The 26,317-nt window shown below is 37.4% G+C and overlaps 1 protein-coding gene across 1 annotated transcript; it reads right to left on the reverse strand.

Annotated features, from left to right (window-relative positions):
• On the reverse strand, positions 1 to 25,861 carry LOC124407956. Its single transcript, XM_046884568.1, has 11 exons — positions 25,822 to 25,861; positions 22,347 to 22,603; positions 21,622 to 21,735; positions 16,173 to 16,386; positions 15,418 to 15,991; positions 14,715 to 15,306; positions 10,230 to 10,390; positions 9,740 to 10,134; positions 3,820 to 4,393; positions 3,113 to 3,701; positions 1 to 165 (listed from the first exon to the last, which is right to left on the reverse strand). The coding sequence occupies exons 1-11, from the start codon at positions 25,859 to 25,861 to the stop codon at positions 1 to 3; spliced, it is 3,675 nt and encodes a 1,224-aa protein (XP_046740524.1).
• Positions 25,862 to 26,317: the final 456 nt, after the last annotated feature.

Below are 26,317 nucleotides of genomic sequence, written 5' to 3' on the forward strand. Positions count from 1 at the left end.
TCACCCGGTGTTAATCACGGAGTTGGCACTTGCTAAGAAAACGTAGACGTCTTCATTAACGAATGTCTCCAGATTTGACAAATCTACCATGAGTTGGGCAAGGCCCAAGTTAATAACGACAGCATAGCGTTCACTGCCATTAAGTTCCCGAGTGAAAGCCAAAACCTGAAAACGTTTCTAGAGTTACGAGTCTACCATTAAGACACCACTTATTGACATTGTAATTGAATTTAGTTCGGAGACGTATTGTTAGCGACTAATACCAGATCATGATTTATTTCGCTTGATAGTAAATACATAGAACCCAAAAATAATCGACAGGGCTAATGGAAATTTGTCGTTACGTAGTACGGATACATATAAGGGCGGTTTCAAATCAATCAGTTTTACTATCCGAGCAAGCTCTGGGCGTTCTAATTCTAGGACATGATGACATCATACCACCCGTGCCAATCTGATTTCCCCACTCCCGACGGCTCAACGGGTCGTCATATTTCTAATTTTTTTTCCTGGCAGAAGTTTCAATTTTAGATTTCCTATTGCAGGTGGTTAAGTTTTAAAATACCTGGTTCAAAGCAACTGACGTATGAACTCTCCTACTACAATGTAGCTGACTATTTTTTTCCGACTCAGTATGATGTCGATAATTGATTAAAAAAATTTACGAACTCAACTATCGATATCGAATTCAGCCGGCTTATTCTGATTTTTTCATTTTCAATGCTACCTGCTGAACAAATAATGTGGCAGATAACTGCGGTAGCTGGTGATGTTGTCAGTTGTTCTCATGTTTTTAGGCAGTTCATTTCACACGTCATCACTGGAGTTGAATGCGAACGTGAAGATAAATGCTCCTGGCGAAAAGGGGATGTCTTCGGCCTTCATTTGCCTCAAACCACGCAATTCATTGTAAAGGCGGAACGATTTTTCGATAGTACCGATGCACTTTTTCAATCGTTGCACGTCTTCGAAGGCCAGGTGATATGTTGTTGGGCTATATCCATGACGATCATCGCACCACGTTTAATTCAATTTCTTATATAGTTTAACTTGTTTTGATTTGACCAGTAGTGGAGGTGGGATGTGCAAATCTTCCACGCTTATCATTGGTTTTGTACCATAAAGTATATCCATAAACCATAGTTTTTTTTCTCCTCTTTCACGTATACGTAACATGCATATCTCACGATCTCTGGTACAATCTTCTAGAATTTTGCTCGTGCATACACCTCCATAGTGTAGGCGGGATGTTGCAATTGCGTTAATTCTCTCGACGAGATATCTCAACGATGAAAAAACAGCTTTTAATAGGTTCACCACCTGCACGAGGAAATAGATGAAAGCCGACTGTTGGTATGAATAATTTGACCATCCGCGGGGCAAATCATAAATTTAACCAACCGCCGGGAAAGAAATCTTAGATTTGACGACCAGCGCGGGGGGATCAGACTATCGCGGGCGGTACGATGTCTTTATCTTCTAGAACTGAAGCGCCCGAAGCTTACTCGGAGGGTATAAGGCAGATTGTCTTGAAACCGCGCCGACATATCTACTGTCATTAAATTTGACATAGAATGCCCTGTATACAAACCAGAAAAGTATTTCAACTACTTTTGATATTTTTGGACAGTACTTTAAATTCATCATTTTCATCCATGTGCTGTAGCGCTTGAAATATAGGGGAGAGTGAGACATGACGGTCCCTCTCAAAAATTTGGCCAAAAATTTTTTGTTTGTTCTTTGCCAAATTATCGTGATTTTGATATATTTATTTATTTTCAGACCAATGTGAGATATCTGGGGTATAATGTACCACCCAAAAAGTTGGATCAAAAAATTTTTTTTACATTTTTTCATTGTTGTAAATTTAGAGTATTCATCTACTTAGACTATTTCAGGCCAATTTACCATATCCTGGGGAAAATGGACCTTTAAAATAAAATTGTCATCAAGATTTTTTTGTTTACCAATTTTTAAATAGGGGCCGTCGTGCCTCTGAGAGGAATTTTTTTTCAGAATTTTGATAAAATTTCGGTGATTTTGTAAAGTAGAACAAAAATAAATTAATTTGATGGTAAAAAGCCACAAAAACTAATAACCGACTTAGGGGGCTGTCGTGCCCCACCCTCCACTAAATACGGTCCAACCTCTCAATGACAATAAGAACGCCGTAATAAGAACGCTTCCCCAATTTCTTGCTCGCGTACTCCCCCCACTCCGAGTCAACCTCAAACCTCCAATTATTTGCATGCAAACTCTCAATAAAAACGTCCAACCTAGGAGAAACTAAAGAGAAAGACAGAGAGAGTCAGTAAACGAGAGGCGCGCGCATGCTGGGGGTACTCGAATTCGCGGAAAAACTCTTCCTTTCGGGGGCTTTGACGTTCTTATTGAGAGTTCGGACTGGACGTACCTAAGGTGCGTAATTTTTTAGAAAGATTTGAAATTTTATGTGATATTATAACCTTTGTCTCATCCAGGTGTTTGATGGTATTGCACATGAAAAACCTGAACTTTTGCAAACTTTGATAGTATATTGTGTTACAAGTCCGAAAAATGAATGACTTTCGATTAGTGTGAAGATTGGATCGGGAGGCTCAGGCGACTGCTGCGTTTATGCGAGTACGAGGGCGGAGCTGCAGTTCCTTGAATACGAGTGTGAATGCCTCATGGGCCAAGGGTGAGCACCGTAATCACACGAGTCAGAGCTTTCGCGTCATCTGTACGGAATATTTGTCTTTTTGATAGCTGTAAAGTATGCGTACGGTGCCCCGTTTCCTAAAAGTGAAGTGCGCTGTTTCCCTACAAGATCTTTTTTTGGTGCATGCGCACTTTTGAACAAATTAATTTTGTGCACCATGTCGTTAGGCGTTACGTACCTTATCCTACTTTTAGGCTTTTGAAATCAAAATTTCCCTCACATGTGTTACAAGAAATAACGTGTTATACGTTCTGACAAGCGATATTTGACCAGTGTATTACAGCACCTGCTGGGTCATGCTGTCTTCACATGAGTACTTCTGTAATTGCAGCACTCACCTTTGGCCCATGCTGCAAACTGTACACTCTTATTTGAGTAAACGAAAATTATGCAATATTTTGTTTATCTTACCATATCAGAGTTGAGAGATAGAAATTGGGTGGTTCCGTACTTGATGCACTCTCGTTGCCTTAATTGGAGTATGGCTTGATAAGTGTGATAGTTACTCCTTTCAGCAGCCTTTTGGATTGCAAGATTTCTTAAGACGTAATTTTCGTTCACAGGTAGCCACGATGAATTACCAGTCGAGAATCCTGCTAAGCTTGTATTATCCCAATGATAAGGAGTTCGTGCAGGATCTCGCGTAAAGAGCTGAAATCGATCTTGCCCAGCATTAATTGCATGGGGATCTTGTGTGTCGGTAAATGAAACCTCGGTATTTAGAAGGGCCAACTCTTCACCCATGTAAGTAAACGTAGTTCCGGGAAGAAGTAGCAGCATGTTCAAACCATCAGCGCGATTTAAGCCAAACTTTGAAGCTATGCGAGTGTGGTCGTGATTTCCAAGAATCCAATTTGATGTTCTATTTTCTGGTACAATGGCAAACCATCTATTGAATGCATTGATATAGCTGGATGCTGATGAAAGCTGAGTCAAATTGGCAATAATTTCGAAGTTCAATGGTACATGAGCTCCTTGGTGAGTTTGATTACCAAAGTATCTGTAAATAAAAAAGTTTTCGGTTTCATCAGCTTTTGCAAATAAGTAACATTTAGGGGATGAAGATGAGTATTAAAGCCGATTACATTACAATGCACCTATTGGATTTGCTCAATCACCTGGAAACCACATTTTGGTTAGCTGAGGAGTCCGTAATCAAAATTCGTGCCTGGCCATCAGTTTGTGCCGCATATTCATCAACGAAGGCTCGCCATTGATAGACGATGTCTACGGTTTCATTAAGATCGGTTGTGTAAACGTGGTCGAGATAGTCGTAATCCGTTTCTAGAATGTGGGGACCTCGGTTCTCATTAACTGGTTCATCAAAAAAGTCGGGATCTTCGTAAAGATGAGCAGTTGAACTGATGCGAAAACCGTCAACTTCCTGATCAAGCCAGAATTGGAGGACGTTAGTCATTTCCGTTACTACATCAGGATTACGAAAGTTCAGATCCGGTTGACTTGAGTGGAATTGATGCAAATAGTACTGTTGTCGCTCCTCATTCCATGTCCACGCGGAATCACCGAACACGCTTAACCAGTTGTTCGGAGGCTGAATTCTACTATCTGATATGGATCCATTTTTCCAAATGTAGTAGTCTGTGTAGGGTTCAATACGTGCGACAGAATTTTGGAACCAGACATGGTTATTGCTGGAGTGGTTGGGAACAAAGTCCATGATAATCTTCAGCTCTGAAAATACTGTAGCTAATAAATGATTGAACACGTAAATTATCGGTATTCAAACCTATTGTTTCATTGTTTTCTTAGGGCCCTTTGAAGAACGCTTAGGATTGATCACTTTTTTTGGCACTGCAGTTCTTCAAACAAAAATCATCAGACTCTCTAATAATATTTTCATTCAGCGAAAATTCATTTACAGGTAAAATGAAATCTGGAAACACTGGATGAAATTAATAGAACTGATAGTTCTTTCCAAGTAATAATAAGATCTAAAATAATGGCACAGAAAATGATAAAACGAGTTTTGATTTCTGAACTGCGGTACGTAGAAAAATGATCGATACTAGACGTCCTTGAGATTGATTTTGCGGTCATGACAAAAGTATTGAGATCTGGGAAGATTGATTTGAATATTGTAAATAACTCAAAAGTTAAAAAAGTTCATCAGATGAACGAAAAATTTAGGCTTTGTTGCAATAGGTGCCCCCTTCATGTTCCAAGTCCTGATTGCAATAGCTTATTTGGTGTTCGATAGATTTTCAACAGGAAAAATTGGCTTACCGGAAAAACTACTAGATGGCATACGATACGAAGAGAAAAATGAATATTATACACGTTTCGAAGTTTGGACGATCACTATTTTGGAACCTATCACATTTACCTTTGATTTGTGCTGTGTTGGGTTTATAAGACAACGTCATTGGTCTGATGGGCAGATTTGATTTTTGATAGGCAGGGTAATGCTTTAATCTATTTTGTAAGTAGCGTACCGTTTTGAGTACAATTTGAATCAACATCTTCGTGATGCTTACAGAACAAATGGAGTTTTGTAAGTCATGTACAACGTATATGTAAGCAAATATTAGTTTATTTAGAGGAAAGAATAATCATGTGATAAATACATAAACTTTGAAGACGCACTGTCCATCTCCCAAAATGGATTGTAACCGATTCAAAGCCACCGGTGTCGTTTGCGACTATCTGTTCAGCCTGATTAGCAGACAATCTCTTTAACTTGCCTAGCAGACGATACGGATTTTCAATGGGTTAGGATATACATTTTCAAACGCGGAACTACCAACAATGACCACGAGATGCATTGCTTTACTTCTTTACTTATGTATGTGAGTTCGATGAGTTGGTTGTGCAATACAGGCCTACGTGCAGAAGTAATGAGTAAAGTGAGTAGTTGATATGACTATCTATTACAACACAAAAGTACACGAGTAGACCCGAGACATGTACCCAATTCGAGGGCCAGAACTGATCTCACTATACCTATCTACATGCTATCTGCATGCCGGTAATGTATGTGTGTAATATCGGTAAGAAATTACCGGCATGCATGAAAGGTCGGTAACAAATGTCGCCAAAATGAGATTTCGGTGTTCTTCGTAATCGAAAACCAGATTAGCTGCCATTTCGTCAATTCACCATCAAATCTCATGGGACTGGGCTCAAAATGTGTGTTTCATCACCACCGAGTGGCATCATACCGGATGGTTCGATCAATTCAGTGTAACTGTGAAAATTTGGCCAATTTCTGTGGGTGGTAACTAATCTGTAAATTTTTTTTCAAAATTTTGAAAAAGTAAAAAGACGCTCCACTTTTTGCCAAAATAAGGCATTAACTGCCCAAGTTTCACTCTGATCGCTTGAGCGGTATAGGAGTTTTGCATCCCCGCGTTTTCGAGGTGTACAGCGGGTCTTTATATGCACCTTAAGGTAAGGCTTCTGCCTTATATCGTATTGTTACGAAGTTGCTCATATTTTCTGTTTTTTTGTATCGTAATTATCTTTTTGGTGGTATCATGCGATGCCAGTATCGTTGTCAATCATGATCTATGGCTCTGAGGTGTTTTAGGACTCCGTGTAACTGTATGCTTTCTTTGATTGATTAATTTCGTATCGTTGAGCGATCTCGTAACTACCGAATAAGTATTTTATTCCTGACTCAACCATAAATCCAACTTTTTGACCCGGAAAACGGGACGAAAGTGACATATTTTTTTTTAATAATTTTCTTCCCTCATTTATGGGAAAAAAGTGGCACTTTCTGTGGCATCTCATTTTTCCCGCAAAATGAAAATATGATAGAATATGTTACAAATTGATGTGTAACGTTTTAGCTCTCTGTATATGGCATTTGATGATGACAACGTTGACGATGATGATGACGATGACGATGACGATAACGATAATGATAATGAAAAGAAAATTCTTTAGTGGGGCCCCGGTGGGGGCTCGCCTCTTACACCCCCATCAGGGACCCCCTGATCCGCTCCCACGCTTTGACTCCCGCCAAGCTACATCCATGCACTACTTTTATTCGTTGTTTAAATTTTTTCGTCTTTTCTTTTTCTCGTCAATAACGTAGCGGGTAGCCACACTTAAATCGTAATAGTGTCGTATATGCGACCTGCATTACCCACCGGTAACGTAACTCATCTCCGTAATGTGGTCGACAGCTTAAAGTCGGTATTGAGATCAACTGGACCCCCGTGAGGAGATCGAAAACAGCAAACACAAACTACTCAAAAAGGACTCCACCCACTCGCGCTGCGTTCGACATAGAATGCTCAGTTTCTGTGCGTGAGTGATTCCCACTTCTTGAGTCAATAGCTGTGGCCAGAGTTGGGTCGGAAATAAAGTCCTATATGTACCACAGGACTAATTGTCCCCTTGGGTGATTACTGCCCGAGCGAAGCGAGAATTCCCGCACTCGCGGGAATAATCTCAGACTTTATTTCCTTGTTACATAATGCACTATCTTTCGTATATTTGTATTTCTCTCATTTTCTCATAATCCGATCCGTAATTGAACTGCTGTAATTTCTATCGTATCTTAAACTTTTTCTATTTTCTCTTTTCACTTAATTTCTGTACTAGTAGTGCTTATATTTCATTCGCCGTATCGCTTATTATATTGTTACAAACGGTGAAATCACCCGTTTCGTCCCCTTTTCTGATCTAGTAGTCATCATAGATAAAAGACGTATAAAAGCTTTCATACGTCATACAATAACCAACCAACATTATTGTGAAAAAAGTCTTGTTTCTGACTTACACCGAGAAACACGTATCGAATTTAGGGGAAAAGAACCCCGGTTATACACCGGGATTATACACCGACAGGTATAACAGCTTTTGATCAGTTTGCAGCTTGGGCTTGTATTAGGGTCCTCTGAACTTTTGCCCGTCTGGTTATACCGACGTATGTTTTGAAATCGTTGCTTATAATAGTTGGATGATCGCATGCCTAAATTTTTCAGTACTTCATCTGTTGATGAATTTGAAAATGACTTTAGCTTTTGCTGCGTTTCGCAATGCAGTTTTACATCTTCTATATGATTTACCTTCTAATTTATTGGCATGGAAAAAATAGCGATGCAACGATAATCCTCTCAATCGCACAACAATATCAGCGACGGTTTCTGTACGGGCTTGTTTATTTTGTTGACACTTGCATCGCTCAATAGCCTTATTACGTTTATGATTCAAGTATTCCTCCACTAATCTTACGATTTCATTGACTTCATCTTTGAGCTTGGTTATAATTTTCGTACTGACTTGTAGGTTTACACACTTGTGTTTTTTAGTAGCACGGCAACCTGTTTTGTAGACCGCACATCGTTTGCTGTGAAATACTGGTCAAGTTTTTTAACCAACATATTATCCCAATCGTCCATGTGAATTCGAAATCCGATGTTCTCTCTATGATTCACTATTTTAAATCTTTTATTGTCACTCGGTCGGTTTCCGCTGTCTTTTCTCACTACGCTGCTTCCGTAAACTGTATTCTTGAATTGCTTTTTTTACCTATGCCACTGTTTTTATTAGAAACATTTTCACTTCACTTGTTTTACTGTTACTTGCTGGCTTTTTGAAATACGATACAGTAAGCTTTCTCAATTCTGTGATGGATATCATGAATATTAATGCCAGTACTTTGTCTCCATGCATTAGTTCAGAATTTGAATTAGATCTGGTTTCCTTAGAGTGTAAACCTACTGTTACAAAGGGTAAAATCACCCGTTTTACCCCCCTTTCAAATGATCTAGTAGTAGGCTTGTGACGCAAGAAGTATAAGCGTTCTCATGTTATAAAATGAATAGGGTTGCTGCGTCAACCACTATTATTGTAAAAACAGTCCTGTTTCAGTCTTTAAACCAGAAACACATATTGCCATTAAAGCATTTTTCCTCCAAATATTTTACATAATGCCTTTTATTGATTCCGTTAACTAAGCTCACGTACCCACATTTTATTTGAAACGCGAGTCCGTTTCACTACGAATATCCGGTTGTTAAGACACTACATTCCTTCTGTCTAAATTGAAGGCAAAGGCCAAAAGAACATAGTGATACTACTTTTTACAATAATTCTAAATTTTCTATCCGAACCTGTCAAAAAATGTGGAACAGAAAACCATATATTGATTTGAAATTTTTCCAACTATCCCTGTCCAAGATTGTTAGCAGGTTATGCTCGCAGAGATTACAGCATTATTTTCCAATAAATTCGAATATGAACTGGACACCAAAATCGTGACCAATCACTGATGGCTCCGGATGAAACGCACATGTACGACCGAATATAATCCTGAATAGGAGCAGGAAGAATGCTCCAAAGATGGGTTTTATATCAGGGTAAGAGATGGGATCCTCATCAGAATAAAACGCTATGTCCTGACAAAATTTCGGATGAAACAAGATGAAACAAAATTTATCATTTGAACTATAGCCCACATTTCATGCAAAACAGTCTCAATCAACGCGATTCTTTGTAACTAATAACTGATTAAATTTTGAATTTTTCACAGGTCGAGTAATTCTCGTATGATCTGTACAACAAAATAAAAGGAAGATTTCATTTGATGTCATATCTTATGACCTCAAACGCATAAGAACGGGAAGATTTTTAAAAGCTTAGCTGTTTGTAACCAATCTTTCCGCCAAAAATATCTCAAGCACGAATGAACGAGTTTTAATGATTTCGGTATCAATTACGTGGCTCTTCCTAGGTCAGAACTGATTATATTTAAAGCATAGCTGTCCACGCTGTTCTTGAATGATTTTTATAAGTACACCTTCTTTCAAACGATGATTATTCAAAAGGGAGTGCACCAATTCAGACGAAAATTTGTCTGTTGGTTTATTTCTATTGAACTCAGAACTGATTAGATTTCAAACAAATTCAGCAGAGCCGTGTCAAGGTTTGAAAAAAATAATATTTCTAACTGAATATCTTATTTTTTTCATCAACGGGGGAAGCACGAAGTTCTGATATTTACAGGTCTAAAGGTTCGCCGGATGGTTTGTTTCAAATTAAGATTTCTTTGTTTTTCTACTTTACCTCTTGCATGCGCTTGACGTACTAGTTCTGCAAAATCTTCAAGGTTTCCAAATATCGGATCAATGTCTTTGAAATTCGTGATGTCGTAACCTCCATCGATCTGCGGTGATGTGGCTATGGAGTTTATCCAGATCGCTGTAATTCCTGTCTCTCGTAAATGATCCAGTCGAGAAATAATACCCTGTAGATCACCTATGCCATCACCATTGCTGTCTTGGAATGATTTAGGGTAGATTTGATAGATGGATGCGGTTTTGAACCAATCATCAAGAATTACTGCTTCAGCATCCGTAATTGGCGTTGTTGTTGTAGGCTCTGTTACATCGGTTACCTTATTACACAGAACAACAGCAGCACTTGCTGTCAGTACGACCGAGTTAACATCGATTGTTGTTCTAAATACAAAAAGTATTTACAGATTAGAGAATACTACTATGCTTCACAATGGTACTAAACTTATAGAATTTCAGATGTTGGTTCATAACTTTACCCTGTTTCCACCAAAGAGTTTGCACTTGCAAGGCATACAGTGACATTTACAGTTGAAAAATTTGTCAATGCTGTTAGATTTACATTGGCAAACTGAACTCCAAAATTAGCTAGTATGGCATAACTTTCGTACCCTTCCAACTCTCGAACGATAACCATCACCTGCGTAGTTAAAATAACAATACAAGTGCGAATGAGAGCATAAATCTGAAGGAGATAATTATACTAAAGAATGTGTTAATGTTGCTTCGAAACTCAAATAAAACTCATTTACAAGGAGACAACACACTGGATATCAGTGCTGGGCACAATTAATTACTTTTAGTGATTTATTACATTTAAATTATTGAAGCCAACTGTAATGAGTAATTGTGATTTTTCCAATTACAAATTACGAATGTAATACAAATACAAATACAAATTATAATTGTAGTTAGGACCGCAAGATTTTTCTGATTACAAATACCAAATTTAATTGATAATATTTTTCGAGCTAAGTATATTTCGGAAATGTAATTGAAAACATTTTCTGCACTGATTAGATTGCTGAAATGTAATTGAGAACATTTTTAGAGCTAATGACATTTCGGAAATGTAGTTTAAATAATTTTTCAAGTTAATTACAATGATTTATGAAATCAGGGTGACCTTGATATCTGTGAGGTGCTTCAATTCGTTGAAATAGATTATTACTCAAATAAAGCCCCCCTTCATACCTTTAATTTTTGGTTCATTGTTCGTTTCAATGCCTTAAATCATGTTCTCGAGCTATATATTTACTCGTAACACTTCGAAAAACTCGCTTGCATATATTTGAGTGTTGAAATTCTTGATAATTATTTGAATATCCCAATATAAATTCGAAAAAAGTCCTACATACTCGAATATACCATATACAGGGTGAGTCAGTTAAAACGGTCAGAATGGGAGGAGCTCAGTTGACGGATCAGGCCGTACCTCTTAGCCAATCTGGAGCGAGTCAATTGAAACACTAAGAATGGGAGGACCTTTGTTGACGGATTAGGCCGTAGCCCGCGTGTTGATATCAAAGTAAAGTCCGCAGTCTGCCTACAGACTGCCTACAGACTGCCTACAGACTGCCTACAGACTGCGGACTTCACTTTGATATCTACAGATTGGCTAGGAGTTACGGCCTGATCCGTCAACTGAGCTCCTCCCATTCTGACCGTTTTAACTGACTCACCCTGTATACTTGAAGTCACCCATATATACCTAAAATCAATCATTTGAGCTCAAGTATACCAATATGTACAAATACAGGGACAGTTTATTCTGATATCTCATAAGAGAAATGCTTAATATAGTACACGGAAAAAATGAAATACGACTGGTTACTGTGCTACACAAGAATAAGCGCATAGAGTGTGTGTGAATTAGTTTATACTTTACGTTCATGTGCTATCGATTCTATGAATCAACTTGATGAACACTTACCTACGCTTGTCAATACACACATACTTTGCTATGGTAGGTCCCTCTCTCATGCGATACTAGAAGAAACTCACCGTGTATGTACTCTAAATACAAGCTCACAATCAAATATAACCACATATGCTCTAAATTACCCATACAAATTGAAAATAACGATGTATAATCGAAATGCCTCATACATACTTGAACGTACCAGTATATACTCAAAATTATCCATATAATTTGGATACAACAATATTTAATCAAAATCACCTATTTATATTCGGATTAACGCGTATGGTTGGATTACAACTGCGTAATTGAATCTCACAATTATTGTAATTAGCTTGAGAAATGATTCAAATTACCATTTCGAAATTGTATTCGCGCGAAAGATATTTTCAACTACATTTTAGCAGTGTCATTAGCTTGAAAAATGTTTTCAAAGACAAATACAGATGACGACGAGGCGAATATACGAGATTTCTGTATTTCTTACTAATTGATTCCGTTAACGGCTTTTAGGCAGATTTTCATGTAACCGAATGTAAATTTCTTTCTTTCTTTACCTTCTTGTAACAATACTGTTGGTTTATATGAACCTTTATACTGCATTGTTTTGTTATTTTTTGTATTTTTGACGATTGGAATAAATATAGTTCTGAGGAGCCCCCCCCCCCCCCCCCCAATAGGACCGAAACAGGAAAATGGATTTTTCTTCTTTGTGATACTGACCGATGACACCGAGAAATCAATACTCGTTTTCAATTACATTCACGAACTGTAGGTAATTACCTCTCAAAATGCTATCAATCACATTTGCGATTTGTAATCAGAAAAAAATTGTTAGTCATGATTACAATTGTAATTTGCAATTGAAAATTTTTTCGATACCAATAATATCTATAATTTGTGATAAGAAAAATTTTAGATATCAATTACATTAGTAGTTTTGTAATTGGCAAATTTTCCGAGTAGACGTAATATGGAAGTTCTGGACGAAAACATGGTGGCGTACTGACGGAGTAAAGCTCGATTCCTGCCTTATCGATAGTTAGTGTTCCCTGCGAGGAATAATTACAGTGTTATGATAGGTCTTCACTGGTGCTAGTTTTTCATAACAATGTGATTAAGCAAAAGACGGGACATCGGCAGTGATAAACCTCTCCCTTATTCGAAGCCAGAGAAAACTCACCCTGTATTATACAGGTTGTCAACTTGATATTTCGTCGGCTGAATATCCTCGTGTTTGTGTTAAATAATAATTTAGACAGCAGAAGTATTTTTCATTTAGTTCGTTCAATTTATAAATTGTTCTAATAACCAAATATTGATTTCGCCGCCCGTGAACGCCGCATTTAGTTGATCGGAACAATTTTTTTTTTTTTTTTTTTGATTCAACGACTTTTTTTTATCTCAGTGTAGTTATCGACAGTATATTTTCGAGTTGGATTGCACAGGTATCAAATTTCCTGTTACTCTGTATGATTTGGAACAGTTTAGGAAATTGAATGATTCGCGAATGAATTTCTACGGGATATAATCTTAAACTTTCTCACACCATGCAAATTCAGAACAAAGCGCCATCGTGCCAATTTATTTGAGAAAACATTTTAATTTCTTATCGTTGACACGATTCAGCTTCTAATGCTTGAAAGTAGTAATTGCCCCGTAAATGATATGACTCGCGAGTTCACACCAAGATTCCACTTTGCTTTGATCAAAGATCTTTCATGATTAGTGAGCAAAAAATTGTCGCATTATAATGGTTCACTACTTTTATGTGGTAGATGTTTGTGTCATTTCAGTGTAAAACACGCCCACGACTACCATTGGCAAGACTGCATTCTGTTAAATGAGGTGCGCATCGTATTTCAGAGTCTAAGCATTTGGCGTCTTCCAAAATCCCAAAACAATGGCACCGTCGCGGTTGGCGTTCACGCCAATCTCGAATGTCTGCTAAAGCCCGTAGTAGATAGATTTCAAAAGCACGCTCTACACAGTGTAGCGTACTACGAGCATCGTGCTGACGATGAGGATTTATTGGAATTTTACAGTAAACGTGGTGATGATTGTATGAATTGGTCCATGAGACAAGTTAAAGATTAATCAATTGAAGTGGAGTTACTTTACACTACGTCTATCTATCCAAACAATTGTCAGTTAAATGAAGCGTATCTCTAAGTCGAAAATTTTGATTAAGATTAAGAATTTTTCGCGTCACTAAAAACGTAAAGGCTCCGGCCGCCGAAGTACAATGCCGAATACAATGTAGTTAATAATCATATACTATTTTCTTGTTTCTTTTGAACCATACCATTGACAGGCGCGAAGAGGCGTATCTATATCAAATTGTTTTCTTTCTGGATAAATTTTTTTTAACACAATCCTTATAAGTATTGCAGGGGTTATTTTTTGGAAATAAATTCTGAAAATTAGCTTTTTCCGGCGCGCATTACAGTAGAGTAACCCCTCAAAATTTTATGCAATACTCCCCAAACAACGCAACTCTCCAGTACAAGATCGTACTTTCCTATGGATTGACGGTGAATAGGGCAGATTGAATGTAAAGCGTCCATACATGCACAGATTTAGCGTTAATCGTAAGTTAAGGCAGCCTAGCGCGCCACGAACTGCTGCCAATCTGACATTCACAAAGATAGATCGGGATGCTCATAGCTCGTCAAGAGTATTTTTTAATCCCGAATTCTTTCAAAACTGATAAAATTATTTAGTTTCTTCTACTCCGGAATAACGTATCTTAAACTCACCCAAACGTACGTTACACTTAGTGTGGTGTCTCCTTGTTAGTGGGAATGTCAAGTTACTGCAAGTTATATTATTATGTTAAAAAATCCCTGACACCTATTTTTAAAGTGAACGTTAATCACTTTAATAGGAGATCTCGAGATACGATTATTATTATATGATATCTTCGTATGCATAAAATGTATGTGATATCATATATTTTTGAATTAGATGTATAACAGCAGAACGGACTTGTGTTCCTGGCTCACTGGTATCAAGATGTATGTACTGCAATAAGTTTATTCACCATGCCATCATTTGAAGATTTGAAGGTAACTGATCCACGCTTGATAGTTTCAGATTGTCTAATTTCGAGCAGCGCCTTATAAGTTTGATATAAGCTTCTCGTAGCTGCTGATTGGATAGCCAAATTTCGGACTAGGTAGTTAGGATTTACTGGTAACCAGGTTGAGGAGTTTGAAGAAAATCCGGCTGAAGTTGATCCATCCCAATGAAAGGGAGTTCTTGCTGGGTCACGGGTGAATAGTTCAAAACGATCTGGCCCCGCGGCAATTGCACCAGGATCTTGAGTTTCTTCGTACGATATTAGCGTATCGAGTAAACCCAATTCTTCGCCTTGATAAGTAAATGCGGTACCCGGTGACAAGAGAAGCTGCATATTAAGGCCGTCGACTCGGTTCAAAAAGAATCTTGAGGCCACACGCCTGAAATCGTGATTTCCGAAAATCGAGTTGGAGGTTCTACCGTCGTTTAACGCAGAGAACCACTTTTCTGCTACTTCTACGAAGTCTTCTGCTGTCGATTCTCGTGACAAGTTGGAAATAAAGCCAAAGTTCAATGGTATGTGGGCTCCTTCATGAGTTCCGTTACCAAAATATCTGAATACAATAAATCTTATTAGCTCATTTCATTGAAAATTGATTTAGTGCCAAAATAATAGTCACCGTATCATATTACTGTTTAAAATTCGAGATCGAAAGAGGCAATACCTGGTAATGACATCTGGACCAGCAGTTGAATCAGTAACAAGTATTTTGGTTTCACTATCCGGTTGGGTTGAGTATTCATCAACGACCGCTCGCCACTGATAGATAATTTCCATAGTTTCGTTAAGATCAGTTGTGTAAAGATGTCGGAGGTATTCGTAATCCGTTTCTGTAACTTCTGAACTAGCTTCCTCGTTCAAGGGTTCGTCAGGAAAACTGGCATCTTCAAAAAGATGAGCGGTCGAACTAATTCGAATACCATCGACACCTTGATCAAGCCAGAATCTGAGAACGTCAGTGATTTCTGCAACTACAGCAGAATTGCGCAGGTTAAGATCTGGTTGACTACTGTGAAACTGATGTAGATAGTACTGTTGTCTCTGCTCATTCCACGTCCACGCAGAGCCACCGAAGACACTGATCCAGTTATTTGGAGGTTGAAGTACGCTGCCTAAACTGACTCCATCCCTCCAGACGTAGTAGTCGGTGTAGGGTTCGATACGCGCTACGGAATTTTGGAACCAGATATGTTCATCACTGGAATGGTTAGGGACAAACTCCAAAATCACTTTCAAATCTGAAAATAATAACAATTTATCATTTATACCTGCAAATACTATTAATTATGTTTTCTTCAACAATAAGTACAGTTTCTGATATGCGTTTAAATATTCTAGTTACTTTATTCTGCAAAAAGAATACTAACAATAAGTTTACTCTAAACAGTGAGTGTGTATTAAATTAATAATTGTTTGTACTTTTTTCGTGGGCCGTATTCACTAGCTCTTGGAAATCCTCAAATACCCCAAAAATCGGATCGATACCAGTGAAGTTCGAAATGTCGTAACCTCCATCAACCTGTGGTGATGGATAAATAGGTGCCAGGGAGAAGCCAGTGAAGCCAGTATCTTCAAGGTAGTCCAAACGGGATATAATACCTTGCAGATCACCAATCCCATTGCCATCACTGTCCTGCAAAGATTTACAGCATTATTTCACCCAATCTCTTGAGGAATTGGCAAACTATGAAATGAAATTAGTAATTCCTTCTGTTGCGTGTATTTGTACGACAAAGCCGGTGGAGGCAAACAATGAGGAGTTGCACTCCATCCGGTAACCTTGCAGAGGTAGCCTACGGACCTGCCTCTGTCAAGGGAACCGCCAATGATAGGCAACCTGGACAGTATAACGAAGCAGCCGGAGAAGAGTATATGTTGGTGTCAACTACGCATCATCTAGCGGTAATCGTCGGCAACGCGTAACTGACATTCGTCACAGAGGGATGACCCAATTATGGTGGAGAACGAATGACCAATCAAGGGGAGGAAGGATCACCTGACGACAACGGTGAGATCGGTAAACCGGACTCCGAACTCTGCATATTCTACGCTCAACCCGCCAGGAAACACGTCGTTACTACCTCACTTTCGTGCCTAGATTTTGTTTAGCTTTTCTTCTTCCTTTTCCTTCTATTGTTTTATCGTTTATTGTATCGCTACCGTTCAATCTTTTTCGCCCTCTACCGTTTTGACTACCGTTTAGCTTCTTTCGTTTCCTGTAAATTCAACTCCTTCCTTTCTTTCGCTTTTACTATCGTTACGTTTCTCTGAAAATAAAATCAGTGTCTCGTATTACCGTCGCCGACTAAGGTAAGGCTTTTGCCTTTGTATCGTATCGTTACGAAATTGCTCTAATTTCTATTTCTTCTATCGTGTCTTAATTATCGTTTTGGTTGCATCAAATGATGCCAGTATCGTTGTGAATCATGTTCCACGAACATTGAGGTGCTGTAAGCCGTCGTGTGGCTGTATTATTTCGTTAAATAATTAATTTCAGAAAACTTATCGTTGAGCGACCTCGTAACTACCGAATAACTATCTTTTGTATTTCTGATTTTCTATGATTCTTGTAATTTTATGCTAGAATTGCTTTTGTAGTTTCTATACCGTCATTACTATCGCTATCTTTATTTTCTGCACTAGTATTGCCTATCGCTTTCGTATCGTATCGCTTATTTTATTTAGTTGCTTTGTGCATGAATTTTTCTATCCTAGTCGAGCTACTTGGAGTACAGCCGAGCGTAGATTAAGCCGCTGGATACTACCGCACCTTTTTTTCCTATCGCTTATTATCGATTTTGTGTTCCTTATTACCTGTTAATATTTTCTTGATTGTCAAATATCGTATTTCTTTGTTAACTTAAGTTGCTTATTGTAACCAGGTGTAAAGTGTATTACTTTTATCTTGCAAACCTCTCTCAACTTCTTACTCTCGCATCATTTTTGTATTCTCTCTCGTTATTGTAATTTCCAATTTCCTTGATAATTAAATCTCGTAATTTTGACCGTTGTAAATTATCGATTCACTTGCTGTGTATAATTCTCTCGTATAAGCTACCGATACTTGTAAATTGTCGATCACTGTCAATCTCTCTTGCTAATTACCGTTTATCGTAATTTCTATGTAATTTCTTGTCACTACCGTTCCGAGCTATCGTCAATTCTGTCAACTACCGATTTTCGCTCAGGTTTCACTCTTGTTGTAACTTAACAAATTAACAATTCTCGTGGTGTCGTTTTTCGAAAACTTGGGTAAAATCACGTCGCCCAGTGACGTGTAGTTTTAAGTAATCTTTTTGTATTATATCGCTTCTCCCGACCTACGACTAATTTCTTTTGTTAACTCTCATTTTTGTTCGAATTATCGTTTAACTTCTTCTATCGAAAATATTTTAAACTACTCTCGTTGACTAATTACCTTTTGCTACCTTTCTGTAACGAATTTGACTGATCTAATGCTTGGGAATTAATTGATAATACATGACTGATTGACTTGTTAATTTCCTTGACTCGAGCTTACTTCTTTATTTCTTTCCTTCCCTTATTTCCCTAGTTACTGTAACTGCCTTGGATACCGCCACTCTACCAGTTCGTGTGAGTACCTGAGCCTAGCCAGCGATACAACGGGTTCTCTAACTATTACTACCGTATCGTATCTTTTCCCTTTTGTTCAAAAATTGCCGCTGAAGCGTCTGGCACCCAACGAGTACATACCTTTACTTATCGTTAAATATCGTACCGAATAGTTAGAGAATCGTGCCAAAGTGTCAATGGTAAGTCCTCGTCAGAGGGGTAAGAAAATTTAACGTTACAACAGATAAATTACTTCATTTTCCATGGCAATGTTAAATAAAATAATTGTAGTTCAGGTCATTCAGACTATAACGTGAAGACAAGACAGAAAATAACAGTTCGAGTCATTCTCTCTCACGTACAAGTATGCCTCGCGGTTGCCTTATCCGTTTTTCCCGCCTGGCGGCTGCTGTCAGAAGTTTCGACCCTCTGCGCATCACGGACGCCATTGGTTATAGTCCGGGAGCCAGTGAACTTTTTTTGGAACTTATCTTCGCAAGCCCTATTAATAGTAGTTCCGGGTCAATTGATGATGTTTTTCAAGGAATGGACAGTCTGGCTATTGATTTCCGATGGAATAGATGAGTGAAAATTACAAACTCATGCTACTTATTTTCGCACGGATGAAACTTGTTTTATTAATTAGTATTACCCTAAAACTCCGTAAAAAAGCAGTCTAGCTGGTTTCCAAAGTTGTTTTTTCCAAATTTACAAAAATCGGGTTTTTTTTTCGCCTTGAACTTATTCTCGCATAGATGAAACTCGTTGTACTAGTTCGCATCATAATAATACTCAGTAAAAAAACAGTCTGGCTGGTTTTCGGAGGTGGAAAATGCGTCTGGCAGATATTTGAAAATCGTTAAAAACATTTTATAGAACTTGTTTTCGAATTTTTTTAAATTTGTCAGATGGTTAAATGGGTTGTACAATTATCAGAAAAGCAGTCTGGCTATGTGGTGTACCGTCGGAGATGACGTATAGAACGCTCGAGAACTTGCAATTTTAGAGTCTGGTGAGGCTTTGGCGATTGAAAATAGTAGCCAGACTGTCTTTTTCATTCACGTTAGTGTAAACTATCATCTGGAAAAAAAGTATTCGTGCGAAATTAAGACCGTACTCATTGTATAGGCGCACACGTTGTTATGACGATTGCATACAAGCTAACAGGTTAGACACCTTCCGGTCGGTCTGGCAAGGCTCAAGTGACCTCGAATAACAGCCAGACTGCTTTCCTCGACAATTGTACAACCCATTCAACTATCTGACAAATTTTCAAAAATGCGAAAATAAGTTCCGTAAGTTTTTGTTTTTTTCCGGTTTTTTGCGTGCCAGACGAAGTTCCCATCTTCAGAAATCAGCGAGACTACCCTTTAACTAGGTTTTATGATCGCCTTCATAAGTACAATAAGTAGCATCCTTGCGAAAATAAGTTCAACGCGTTGACGTTTTTTTCATTTTTTCAAACGCCCCCCCACGCTAAATCCATCGGAATACAACGAAAAGTCTATTAGATTTTTTGATAAGCATCATCTATTAAATCGAAAAAACCTTAGTAGCGGCGTGCGAAAATAAGTTCTAAAAATATTCACTGGCTCCCGGACTATTACCATGCTTCTCGCGGATTTCACATCGCCTGACCGGGCCGTCATTTTTAGCATGGACTTGTCGATTTGGGTTGGATAAATTGTAAAGAATATATCAATATTTCTATGATTTGGCCACTTCACTCGGATTGCGTAAATATTGTGCTTGTGTTGGCAGATGGTTCAGATTAAACCCTTCGAACAGAAATTCCCCGTCTGTTGTAGTTCATTGAAAACTCAAAGTCACGTATTTCTTTCGTTTTGATCTGATGATAAACCGTTTGAAAGGTTAAAAATAACCCCAAATATGGTCACCCGACGTGGTGGTTTCTCAGTTTCGAATAGAAGTGCTAGATGTATTTGAACGAAATTAACTCTGAAATGTTATATTCATCGATAAAAACGTTCCAGCGTGGTTTTTTTCAAATAGATCAAGCGCATCAAAAAACCACCGCATTTGGTGCCTATCTTCAGATGTCGTTTTTCCCCTTTAAGGGGCCATTCATTTATTACGTAAGGATGATTTTGACGATTTTTGACCTCCCCTATCCCTGTGTAAGGATACATAAGATTTCTCGAACCCCCCTTCCCTTTTCATACGTAAGATTCAATCTCGTTTTCCTCAACAATAAAACGTTGTTAGAAAAGGATCAGTTACACTAAAACTCACAGTTTTTTTTTCGCAGATAATTTAGGTTATACTTTATCATTGCTAGCAGATATAGATTATCTTTATCTTATTAGATAACTATCTAGTCCTTGGAATATCATTATTATAATTAAAGTGAGTTTTTAAATAATCTTAAAACGAACAAACATAAATCAGTTAAACAATCTTTAAACGAATTACACAAGAATCATTTTTTATTTTCCAAATGATTAAAATAAAATTAATACGCTGGAAGAATTCACCAGAATATAATTATCATTTATGACATTAAAAAAGGATGAAAATGAACATATTTAAGATTTTTAAATTTTAATAAGCAACAAAAATTTGTAAAATAAGATATAAATCGAAGTGCACATTATGGAATGAAGAAAATCATTCAGCATCCGAAATAGAAATAGATTTTTAATAATAAATTTAGACTTGTTAAATATTACGTAAGAATGGGTTTTACTCCCCTCCCCCCAAGATAAGGGCATGTATAGAATTTCTTAACCCCTCTCCCTCTGGGGACCCTTACGTAATTAATGAATGGCCCCTAATCTGTTTATTAGCACATAAGAAGAAAATACGTGTCTCTTAGCCTACGATACACTACAACATACACGAACTAGATTAAAATCGGAGGGGTCTAACGATCTAGGGTTCCTTCGTCATCATTTACAGTGCCACAAAAAATAAATGTATTGGCGAACCAATTCCCCAATTGAGAAATATGTTGTAGATATCTATTATTTGAAATCACCACGTGCATAGAGATTTGATGTATCTATGAATCTCAGGCGCGACTGATTGATTGATTGATCGAAGGAAGTTCAGAAAATAATACATGCTCGAATAGGTATTGGAACTGAGATTGCGCATATTTAATAATCTTACGCACTCGTTTTTGCGCTTCTACGTTTCATGGGTTGAAAAAAATAAATTTCGAAAGATTACTTGTACCTGAAATTTTGTGATTTTATAACTTGATGCTTCTGTCATTATTATGAGTGGGTTACTAGTTTGAAGATGTTTTATTGTGTAGGTTATTATTCCTTACCTGAAAGGATTTCGGATAAATTTGGTAAATAACTGCTGTCTGCCACCAATCGAGTTCATCTGTTGTCACTTCAGGCTGGGTCAGCTCTACAAATTTAGTACATTTTCTTATATTCTGTTCATGGCACCGTCGGGCGTCAAAAGAAAATTTTAGTTTTCGAATGTTTCCACTACGGTAGCTAAGATTGAATCATTTTCTTGAAATTTTCAAAAAGATCTTGAAAAGCAAAGTTTTTATAGGACTATGTAACAAGTTTTCAAGCTTTGGCTGTCTGAATTATTTTGAAATTCGTAAAAATAATTTTACAAAATCGGTAAAGAATTTAAATATTGTTTAAGAAAAATTTAAAGGAACGAATAGAATCGACCTAATATATCAATTAAAAATTAATGTTACAACAAGATCTTGGAATATAATTTATATTATTGCAAATTACGTGGGATACGTGAGGATTTTTTGACAGCTGAAAGTAAATTACGTGTTCAAATTATTGCGGACCAAGCTTCAACTGCTACTACCAATGACACCGTACCGCTAATACGAGCACCACCACTAAACTATTGCAAATTTACTCATTTACGAAAAAATATTATTTTATTGTTGATACATACAGATTTCTGTACCCTGGTAAAACAAGCATTGAGTGCTTCAACTTTCTACTCTACGTGCAGGCACTCAGGAACCATAATAAAATGACATAAACGAATAAAGCATAAACTCAAAACAAATCCTGTGACGGTTGGAGTAGGAATGAAGCCAGCATCGTCCGCGTATTCTATTGTCGTCACTTCGATTCCATCATCCGCTGTTGTCGTTAAATCGCCCTCTTCAACCTCTGTCATCGCCGTTGTCGTGTAGTTGATTGCTTGTGTGGTGAAAACTTCGCTCTCAGCTTCTGAAGATGTCCCTGTCACTATTCCGTCAGTGATTTCCGTCGTGAGAGGATCACTTCCAGCTACTGTTGTGACTTCTTCTTCTTCACCTATTAAGTGGTTGGACAGTACAAAAAAAATGGGGATCGCATGCGCTCTATTTGAATTCGGAAGGAAATAGATTAGTGATGACAGCGGATTCAAGTTTTCATGAGGAGCTAATTCAAAGTTTAACGTGCATGATATCTTGAAACAGCACTATACCTGTGGGATAATTCATCTATTCGAACGGATGATTAAATGAGTAATATTACTTGGTCCAGGCGAAAACTGCTTTATGCACCATGCATCCATTGATAATTGTAAGTATTACGAAAATAATGGTCTTGCAACCAAACCAACAAAACGCTTAAATGCCGAAACAATTCCAATTTTTGAATTGTGACTTACATAAGCCACATTCCATGAGGTCTCGGTCAAAGTTGGAATATAATACCACTTTTCAGTCCGTAAAAAATCGTGATAAGTTAATATTATTTCAATGTATTTGCTATTCTGTGACTTTAGAAGTATATTTTTTCGAGCTGCATAATTCAAACTTTTTGGTCATTCTTACACTAAAAAATTCTGCCTAATCACTTTTTCTCAACTTTCATTATTTTTCTAAGTTTCATGTTATTTTTTTTTTAAATTTTACTTTATCTCACTTGATGGCACCGTATGAATGTCGGCGAGCATCGATCGACTTCACACGTGATACGGCTACAGGGCATCGTTATATTTTGATTTCTTCTATGTTCGATTATTTGTTTTGATTTAACCCTTTCATGCATGGTGCAAGTATACTTACCACCTCCTTATTCTCACGATTTCTTCGTTTCTACATGTCCAGTTTTTGTAAAAAATGGATACATTAGGGTTTGCGAGGTCTCTAATCCCGATCTTACAATCAAATTTCCGAAATTTCCGGCAGTCATAAATTTGAAAATCGTTGGATATCGCCGGAGCACCATATACCTCTTACCTCTTATAAGGGGACCATCACGCCTAATACAAATGGATTTAAATAATTCTTATACAGGGTGAGTTTTCTCCGGCTCCGAATGAGGGAAGGGCTTATCACTGCCGATGTCTCGCCTCTTACTTCATCACACTGTTATGAAAAATAGCTCTCACGTTAAGCCGTCGATACTTAGCCTTGTCAAATGAGGTATTGATGGACAACACGTAAGAGCTACTTTTTCACAACAGTGTGATGAAGCAAGAGGCGGGGCATCGGCAGTGATAAGCCCCTCTTTCATTCAAAGCCGGAGAAAATTCATTCTGTATATGTTGCAGACGGACCTCCGCTGATTACGAGGTTAAGGTGGTTTGATGCAGCAATCCTTTATTTCCGAGAAAAATGGTTGAGCCACCGCACATAGCCTAACGCGTAAATTATTGATTCACGGTAATTTCCCCAGCAAAATAATTACGAAATGATTATTATTCCCGACTTAACCATTATATCAACGTTTTTACCCTGAAAAGCAGGACAAAACTAGCATATTATTAACTAGAGATCATATTTTCCGCAAATTATTTTTTCATTTTTCTCTGGGAAAGCTTACAAAGATTTCGTGATCGGCGACTTCGAAAACCCTACTATATCTATTACTAGTTAACTTTAAGGCTTATTTCGAGTTTTCGTCGACCAAATTCGGTCCACCATTTTGGATTTTCGAATTTCGAATTCAGACTCGTAATCAGTGATACCAAGAGCCTGTGCATGCAAATCTTCAATTGAATTGCACGTAAGGAAAAATGTATGCATGAAAGGGTTAACGGACAGAGACGAGAGTGAAAATCAACAATAAGTGCACGCGATAACGGAGCGGTGATAAAGGGGGAATTTCTAGGTGGCGAGACCATTGCCCCAGATCAAATCACCGAATCGCTGTATCTACTCATCTAACCGCTCCTTATATCCGACGATACCCGACGTCTAGAGTGATAGCATGTGTAACCCTGTGACTATTTAATTATTTGACTGTTCCACCTTTCCTCGCACCCTACTTTTTCTGATTGTTTACAGACTCCAGAAAGCGGGCACTCGGAATCTGCGTACTCAATCATATCTTAAATACACGTGGTGAGAGAAGAAACGAATTTGGACTGTATTTTGCGAGCAGTACGTGCTTCTGAACAATAATACCATCATTTGACTTTGATCGAGACCTTACGTAATTCCCTATATAGTCCAGTCGGAATAGCCGAAACATGAAGTGACTTCTATTCTAAAATACGACTCACTTGTCATTTTTTATGGGTTTTTCGGACCTACAGGAACATGCCCCTCAGTTTTCGACCACGTGAGAATTGCATTTTAGAAATGAAAAATTATTAAAAATAAAAAAATCGAATTTTCTTAGTTGTTTTTTTATTTTGAAATGCGTTTCATCGAAAAATGTTTCCCATAAAAGTTGTGCTTTATATGTTTTCTATAGAATAGATTTTATGCAAAAATGAACAAACACTGTTAGTTAAAAACTCATTCATCATGTGGAGGAAAGCTTCCCCAAGAGATACGTGCAAGTTTTATTGATCTACGTTATATAGTTAAGCAACAATCTGCGTTCTACGAAAATCCAGAGTTTTCAAATTCCCTTTACCGATGAAGGCTCACAGAGTCGAAAAAAATCGAGGAGTTTCGTTTCGTCATTTAGATTCTTGGCTACAAGAATTTTCATTTTTGTTTAAACCAAAAACGTTTTTCGACGAGTTGAAATTTTTGCTTATAAACAAAAAGAAATAACTCCTTAAGATATGTAGATATTTGAAATATTCAGCAAGTTTCTGGTGCATTTATTTACGACGAGCAAGTGGAATGAAAAAAAATTCCAATATTTTAATTACAACCAGAGATATCAATGTTCAAACGTTTTTGCAATTTACCACTGTTGTAAGCATGATTTTTGCAAAATTGAATTATGTAAGCTTTCTCTACACTTTTAGGCATGAGATTCAATATAATACCAACGCTAGAGTGTTTGTCTCATTGCGGGTAATAACACCGGCACACAAAAAAAAAGTGGTCTGTACATTTACTACACCCACCTAGGGTTATGTATTTCGATGCGCCGAATCCAAATTTGTGGTCCATTTGGTCCATACACCCCCAAAATTTTGAGTAAAAATAGAGAAAAAGTGCTTTGCAAACGAAATTTTTTTTTTCGATCTTCATTAAAAATGGTCTTCGAGTTGTTGTTTTTTTTTTTTTGGAATTCTGCTTATTTTTTTCTCGGGACCACGGTAATACCCTTGAAAATCGATTTTTTCCAATACTTACTCCAATAATTAGTGTATTTCCTCGATTTGAATACAGTCATGCCTATAAAAATAATTTTTCTATGAATAGCGAATGGTATAATAATGTAATTACATTTTTTACAGACTTTCCTTCATCACAAGAACTTTATTATATCCTCAAAACAACAAAAAATTTGAAACCTGAAGAAAAAAAATTCGAAACAATTGATTATTACTCGAAATTTTTTGTCGTTTTAAGGATATATAATAAAGTTATTGTAATGAAGGAAGTTCTGTAAAAAATGTAATTACATTATTATATCCTTCCCCATTTATAGAAAAATTATTTATATAGGCATGACCGTATTCAAATCGAGGAAACTCACTAATTATTATATCAATAATAATAATTTTTTCATATGATTTTAGGCACATTTGAAGGGGTGTATGTAAAAATTTTCATCAACAAATATAAAAAATTTCACCCGTTATTCTTCTTCGCGTCGGCTGGTGTGCGATCGGTCGGTGTACATGAT

The sequence above is a fragment of the Diprion similis genome, chromosome 7 (genome assembly GCF_021155765.1).
Source record: "Diprion similis isolate iyDipSimi1 chromosome 7, iyDipSimi1.1, whole genome shotgun sequence".
Taxonomy (NCBI): Eukaryota; Metazoa; Arthropoda; class Insecta; order Hymenoptera; family Diprionidae; genus Diprion; species Diprion similis.

What these genes read in the sequence shown, in the direction of transcription:
- LOC124407956 (XM_046884568.1), bottom strand. Translation starts at nt 25,861, where the DNA reads ATGACTGTATTCAAATCGAGGAAATACACTAATTATTGGA. An exon ending in AATCTTCAAATGATGGCATG is followed by an intron (nt 10,391 to 14,714) that starts GTGAATAAACTT and finishes TTAACTACGCAG; the next exon opens with GTGATGGTTATCGTTCGAGA. An exon ending in AACCAAAATGTGGTTTCCAG is followed by an intron (nt 3,702 to 3,819) that starts GTGATTGAGCAA and finishes TTTTATTTACAG; the next exon opens with ATACTTTGGTAATCAAACTC.